The sequence below is a fragment of the Phoenix dactylifera genome, chromosome 8 (assembly GCF_051530095.1).
Source record: "Phoenix dactylifera cultivar Ajwa chromosome 8, Ajwa_hap1_PhDact_Kaust_v1.1, whole genome shotgun sequence".
NCBI lineage: Eukaryota > Viridiplantae > Streptophyta > Magnoliopsida > Arecales > Arecaceae > Phoenix > Phoenix dactylifera.
The window spans coordinates 23,579,993-23,587,626 of NC_143197.1; the positions used below are offsets into that span (position 1 = coordinate 23,579,993).

Consider the following 7,634-nt stretch of genomic DNA (forward strand, 5'->3'; position numbering starts at 1 on the left):
TCCGATGTTTCATCATTAGTATCTAAACTTTCTACGAGGAGGTTCTTTTCATAGAAACTGGAAAACCATAATGGAAAATGCATTTTGATGGGGCATTGTCGGTACAACTTGTATGTTGTCCCCATATTCCCCCAACTTGTATGTTGTCCACATATTCCTCAGGTCAAAGCGGGATTAGGATTTATATTTGTTACACCTTAGGGCTTATTTTTTGATGGGTAAATATTATGGAAAATTTGGTCAACTTTCTTATTCATCAACTTACCCATGGTCTCTTGCTTCTTTAGGTGGGTAAGTCATTTTTCCGTCAATCGGAAAAAATGACCTTTTTATTTATTCCTAAAATATCTCTAACCCTATAATATATAATAATAATATCATAATAAATAATAAATAATAATATAATATAATGTAATATGTATATTATGATATATATTAGATTTATTATATTATATTATATATTATCTATATTTCAATACAACATATATAATATAATATAATATAATTATTATATATAATAATATTTATATAATAAAGGGTATTATAGAAAATATGGAAAGATTTTAGCAAAAAGTAGTAATGCAAAAGAACATAGATAATAGATTCCGAAGCCATTTTCCAATGCATAAAAGAATGTGGGTAAATTATTTTTATATCTAAATGTTGCTTGGAAAATACTGACCCAGAAAAATACAAATTTCTGGATAAGTATTTTATCCTCCAAAGAACGGGCCGTTGAGATAACATCATGCTATTATTTGGCAACAAAAATGAGGTCAAATATGAAATCGCGTGTGCGCGTCACACCAAGAATCATGTTGAATATGAAGTCTTGTGCATGTGCAAGCATACACATGCAACTGTATGTGCGCACGCGTGCATGGCCTTAAATTGGCAATAACATCTTCGCATGAACTTTACCTTAAGGTAACATCTTCACATGAACTTGGCCTGAAGCAGATGTTAAGGACCGAGAAAAACACCATGTGATATTATGGGTGAAATTATTGTAAGCATTCCATGACCATATGGAAGGCAGCAATTTTAAGACATTTTTTTGTAGGGGTTTATTGATGCAAGAAGAATTCATCAGCCCTCTTAGTCCTTAGTTCAATAATATTAAAAGGGGAAAAAAAGGCAATATCCACTCTGTGCATATTTCACTTTTCAGAAATAACCAAACCCCCTCCACCAATGGCCTTCAATTGGAAGCAGGATATCCTGGTATCATGGTCCAACCAACTAAAATAACAAATAGTGGCATTCACATAAGCATGCTATATTGAAATAAATTGATATCTTGTTTAATTTGCATGCTTAGTCAATGAATCTGCAACAGTATTTTAGCATGAGAGGATTGACATGGTCTATTATGATATTTCTGTAAAATTACAGAAATACTTTACAAGATGCAACATGATTATGTTAATCAAGTACTTGGAAATTGGAAATATCTTGCATTGCTACAATAGACAATACCTCTCATTTCCATCTGTATGATAACTTCAAATACTTTCTAGCAATTCCAGTTAGCGATTATTGACATTATGGAAGTGGTGAACTCAGGCCTTCTTGCAATGCCATTGGGTGGAGATTTGGATGCCGCGATGAGAATGATGGCCTCCTCTTCTTGAAGGATGGTGTCTTCAAGATATGTTTCATGGTTATTCTGGCGTAAATAATCCGAAGCAGAGGGGTAGCCCTCTCTTTGAGCTTCAAAATCAGAAAGAAGAGAAGCCTGTAGCAAACAAGTATGACAAATACAGCTGTCAAATCTACCCACTTTGAGTGCTCCAAGCTGATGCCAAGAAAATTTTTTAGGATGTACTCCCCACTCAATTTTGGATCTCCAGGTATCAAAGGATCAAACTCCAGCCCAATCAAGTCATTCTTGTAATTTCCCTGCAGAACAATAGGATGTCACAATCAACAGAAATACTCTATTTCAAGAGAATGTTAATCTTGACTCTTGAGTAATAAGAAACTATTTTGAAATGAAGACTATTTTCTCAGAAAAATGAACACTATCTATGGGCACTCACTATGGAATTATATGAGGTTTTGCCATCCATTTGCAAAAATTTTATTTTGACTCATGTTATATTCTCATAGTTTTATGCTTGGACAATTGTTTAAGCTAATCATCTTACCTATGAAATGCGGATTACATTAGTTCTTTTTAATGCTTTGGGGACTATTCTGCTGAATATGACTTTACATTTGCTGAATATCTCTGTAAATTGGTATTAGATCTTAATGGATATTCGGGGTGCATTATTCATTGATTTCATTCCTTCATGAAGAACCTATGGTCAGTATGAACATCATTCAAGATCATGAATAAATTGGTTGGGAGCAGCGTTATAAGATGAGTCAGTTCTGCTTCAGATTATGGAGAGCTTGAAATCATGAATGTGGATGGGGTATGCAAAAATATTGTTAAGAGGTAAGCAACAGCTAATCAATATATTCTTATCGACAAACAAATAAGTTACACAAAAAAACATCTTTTTTTCCTTTTTATCTCAAGAAATGGCACTATTATCTACAGAGAACTTGTCATCCATGGCTTGAAAACACTTAAATGATAAAAAGAAATAGATGACAAGGAAATCACCTGTAAGGCCCATGACCCATAGCTGATTATGGAAACTGGATAGCGCCAGAATAGCTTAGGAAGATCTCGCAGCAACCGGAAGTACCCGGCTGTCATCATCATAATTCCCTGCGAAAAAGCAAACAAGATGACGAGTCGAAGGATGGTCAAGTATGATGCATTACTCAAAGTTTGAGAATTGTTGCCTTACAATGACACCAGCTCCAGTTATGATGCCCATTAAGTAGTTAGGGACAAGTGAGGCAATAATCATCATGAGGCTCTCTATCACTGAAATGCCAGCATAAAGACTAATAGTGAAGTAGGCATAATGGGAGAAGCTCTTGTGGAGCTTCACCATGTAATAGGTTATAGTTCCAGTGGAGAGGGACACAGCAACTAAGAAGGGGAATGCTGACAGAAAGTTGGAGAGTATGTATACTGCAACTCCATAATGCCCATTTTGCCTTTCACGAATGAACACCTTCAATTCTTCGATAAAAGATGGGAATCCTCCAATGGACATGAAGGTCATGAAGCCCGCGACGAAGCCCCCACAAGAGGCTCTTGCTAATATAGCTGTGTAACTTGTCCCTACATCCCAGAAGATGCTTCCCACACACACAGCTACCAATATGTACATTACCATCCGCAGCCAGTAGTAGCCAATGTCTCTGCTCATGTTCACAAAAGATCTCCTTGTTAGAGTTGTGAGCTGCTTCCACCAGCTAGCTTGGCTTCCTTTATCTGAATTCACAGTAAGCCCTTCCTGCATTTTGATGTGCATCAACTCACATTGTAAGAACTAAATAAAAGGATCAAGACTAGAAGCAGGTAAGAAACTAAGTGCACTCCCTAGCCAGTTGATCAACAGTCTCAAAGTGATCCTCAGAGGTGTGTGCAAATTCCCAGTTGATTGGACATCGAAGATCAAACTGCCATGGAAAATTACAATGTACTGCCTATTGCAACAAAATTTTAGTTCAGCTTGAGCAAGATGCCTACTATCTTAGATATCTCCTGAATCCGATTTCTAGCTATGGTTGCATATTCTGAGCTCTTATATTTCTCGATAAGAATTGCTTTGATCTCTGAGGTTCCTAACTTCGACAGAGGATCTGAAGATGATTCTGCCTCCTTAACAAACAAAAAAACAATGTTCAGATGGTTATCATATCTCTTTCATTAAAAAAAATGGTGAAAGGAAATTATAGATAAAAAGGATGCAGGAAAAAAATTATAAGCACTAGTTAACGTGCACACCGCATGAATTTTGATCGACCCTTTTAATGTAGCATTCACATGGTCAAAATCAGAGTTTATACATCGAAGGAAATGATCAGATGGATTTCTTCTGCTAGGACAAGGGAACCCAACTTCTGCAAAGAACTGCATCAAATGCCAAATTAAGGTAATCAGTCAAGAGTAAAGCCTTCAATTTAGCATTGGAAACAACTGTTCAATGCCTGCAGCCATTTCTTTCTTAACACTGCTCTTGTATTACCTTTGTAGCCAACTTGGCATCTCCAAAATAAACTGTTTCTCCACTGGACAAAAGGTACAGATCATCAAATAGTGCAAAGACTTCGCTGCTAGGCTGGTGGATGGAGGAGATGATGGTCTTGTTGCCATGGCAGGCCATCTGCCTCAATGTTTGGATTACAAAGAAAGCTGAGGCACTGTCGAGCCCACTAGTGGGCTCGTCGAGGAAGAGGAGGCAGGGCTGTGTCAGTATCTCTAGTGCAATGCTGAGCCTTTTCTTCTCTCCACCACTGATCCCTCTCAGGTGCCAATTCCCAATTGCCCGGTCGGCGCAATCTTGCAGGCCCATCTCCTCAATAGTTCTTTCCACCACAGCTGCCACCTCCTCCTTGCTCATGGTTGCAGGGAGCCTCAGATGAGCTGAGTACGTGATTGTTTCTCGGACGGTGAGGGTCCCTAGGAGCACATTTTCTTGTGTCACATAGGCCTAGACAACACCAAAGGATGCTGAGTATTACTACTTAGTAAGCAGAAGGGAATGAGATGGAACCAGATGAGTCCTAGTTAAGGACTGTAACAGCCTTCCTACAAGAGGAGAGGCATTCAACAAAAGGAATGTAATCAGAAAACCAAGGGCAACACCAAAATTGAGATAGAAATTACGATAAAAATTAGTTCAAAATCTTGGTTGACAATGAAGGATCTAAATCAATACTTTTCATCAGAATCGAATCTAAAATTGATGATACACTTTGGATCAGAGATAATTGAATGAAATAGCATCACTTTATGCCATATGATCCAGTTCATTAGTTTGTTCTATAAGACATTGTTATTGTTAAGCTTTTCTTTGTATCAGTCTTTTCTCCAGATTATAAAATTTTTTTTTTTGATGTATTCTGATTTTATATATTAAAAACAAAAAAAATCAAGTCTGACAGGGAATTTTTTTTGCTTTTTTTTTTTTTGCAAACATTTTAGACAAACCTAACACCCAATACTCTTTAGCAACCAAAAGCTATGTAAAATTTATTTTACCTTTCCTTTTCACTAAAAGTTTTTTACAAACCAGTGTTTTTACATCTAAAATTTATGAATTAGGGTATAATTGTTGAAACCAGGATCAATCTAAGCTCCACATTTTATGATGCAGCATGAAGGTACAACACCTAATATAGTACAGTAACTAGTTCTATACTTCTATCTTGTACAATCTAGTACATCGGTTAATCCTTGTTGACCTTCTATTTATAAGTGAACTTTCTTAATTGATTAACTAGTTAACCATGGTTTGTGTACCATTGCATACCACCCCATAATGGGCATACTTTACTATATCAGTAACGAACTGAGCCTCAATATTGGAGGCATACCGAGTCCCATATGCCAAACCAACCCCCATAACCGGTTGTACCTATATTGTACCAGCATGATACCGGTACGGGATCCGGTTCCGAGATTGTGAACCTTGTAGTTAACTGCCCAAACATGTGTTTTGATCATTTGTTAGACTACTTGAATGTTGCACATGGTTTTTCCAGAGATATACAGGTGATATAACACAGAAAAAGGGCATCTATAAGTAGTTTTCACAGAGAAAGTCAACTATTGCGGGAAATAACCACTTAAAAACTAGTTTTCCTAGAAAGAACTGCTAAATAACTTGGATTCTTCTTCATAAATGCTAGAAGAGGCTACTAGAAGGAACTCTCTATACACATGATATCAACCATTATAAACGATTTAGTTTTCTGCATCAAATGGGCTTCTACACCTTCTTTATCTTATAACTTAATGTTCTCTTCGTTAACTTATAGGGCTCGCAGACGTAAGTTGGTTTTTGTGAACTGCCCGAACAGCGATAATTCTTTGTCGTCTTCACTTCATTTAATTGTTATATTTTTATATTATTTTACATCATTTTAGATATAATTTTTTGATCAATTGATATTTTACTGATTTTCAATTATCTTGCAATCATTTGAAACTATGATGATAGATTAGGATCAATTTATGAAAGCTTTAAGGATCACAATAAAGCTAGTATTTTGACTGCAGTCACTGATTACACGACAAATTTTAAGTTCTCTAAAATCAGGAAAACTCAAGAACATGTCAGTATATTTTGAATTGATGGCAGTTAACAATATTAATTGTTGACACCTTAACTGGTGACTGTCAACCAATAACTAATGGCAAACAACACACCAGCAATCTGGAAGAACTTAGATGCATCTGCAGTCCTATACTATCCTACCAGTATTTTCTTAATAAAAATATAAACACCATCCTATTAATTAATACCAATCCCTTTCTCATTCAGAAGGAAATCATAGCTGATGTCTAAAATTCACCAATCTCCCCAGCTTCTAGGCCCAAAACATACTAAATCACTGTCTCATGTCCGAGAATATGGAGCCAGAGCATGCATGCCATCATACTATCTCCTTGAGGGAAGACAAAAAACAAGAACAAACGAACAAACAAACAAACAGAAAAGAAGGTTGGAAGCAACATACCACAACTCCATAGTCTAGCCTTCTCTTCTTGCCATTAAGTAGAACTCTCCCGGTCAACAAAACATTGCTTCCAAGCCTCCCTGTTTCCAATCAAACAACCGCTGCCTCTAAAACCCCAAGCAACAAATCATAACTTAAAAACACACACCACACGTGAATCCCAACTACTACCTGCCAAGGAGTCGAGGAGTGTCGATTTGCCGGAACCCGAAGGCCCCATGATCGCCATGATCCGGCCAGGCACCGCGTACCCGCTCAGCCCTTGGATGAGCTTCTTGGCCGGCCGGCCGCCGCCATAACTTGATAGCGCCGCCGTGAGGTCCTCCCACACCAAGTAGGCTGCGGAAGACTTCGCCCAGGTCTTCGACGGCGCCGATGCCCGGGTTTCCATCTCCATCGCCATCTCGTCACTCTCAAAGACCGCTGCCGAATCCAACATTCCGCCACCGGTTTTATTAATCTTTCGTTGGCACGTTCCAGTTTTACGTTCCGTGCTCACAAGAGGAGAGTGGAGTCATGAGCCGTAACGGGAGAGCATTCAAATTGGAGGAGATGCAAGGGACGAGAGAGAGAGAGAGAGAGAGAGAGATTTAATGGTAATGGATGCATCAATGGGGCATTTAAGAGCGGGGTCCGGGGGTGGTTGGACGTTCGACAGAGCATTGTTATTCTACGTCATCTCATTCCAGTAGTGGTTATGGGGCTTGGAAGGGGACGTCGCGGTGGCAAAAGGTACAGGTAACGTTCGAGAAGGGGAGAGCAAGGAAAAAAGGGCCTGGTTAACCTTTATGGCCGTCCACACTAGTGCAATGGCATGAATTCTCTGCGGGGGATGCATGCATGCAGAGGGAAGGGTGGTGGGGTGATCTTATTAAGAACTCCCTCAACAAGGAAAGCAAACTTCGGAAAAATAAAGATACATAATATAAAAAAAAACCGATCAAATTATAAATATCCATAAAACCGGCCTTTTTGATTCGGTTTATATTATTTTTTTTAAAATTTAATTTAGAGTTGATGTGAGAAAGGCTTGAATT

At 38.0% G+C, this 7,634-nt stretch overlaps 1 protein-coding gene across 2 annotated transcripts; it reads right to left on the minus strand.

Moving 5' to 3' along the window:
- Positions 1-1,341: 1,341 nt before the first annotated feature.
- Positions 1,342-7,234, minus strand: LOC103707987 (ABC transporter G family member 15-like). Of its 2 annotated transcripts, none has more exons than XM_008792724.6 (8): positions 6,769-7,234; positions 6,598-6,677; positions 4,101-4,565; positions 3,860-3,985; positions 3,602-3,733; positions 2,808-3,365; positions 2,618-2,725; positions 1,342-1,902 (listed from the first exon to the last, which is right to left on the minus strand). In XM_008792724.6, the coding sequence occupies exons 1-8, from the start codon at positions 7,034-7,036 to the stop codon at positions 1,546-1,548; spliced, it is 2,094 nt and encodes a 697-aa protein (XP_008790946.1). In that variant the 5' UTR covers positions 7,037-7,234; the 3' UTR covers positions 1,342-1,545. The 2 variants fall into 2 exon arrangements, with proteins under 2 accessions (XP_008790946.1, XP_088559255.1); XM_088703129.2 differs by having other exon boundaries at positions 6,766-7,177.
- Positions 7,235-7,634: the final 400 nt, after the last annotated feature.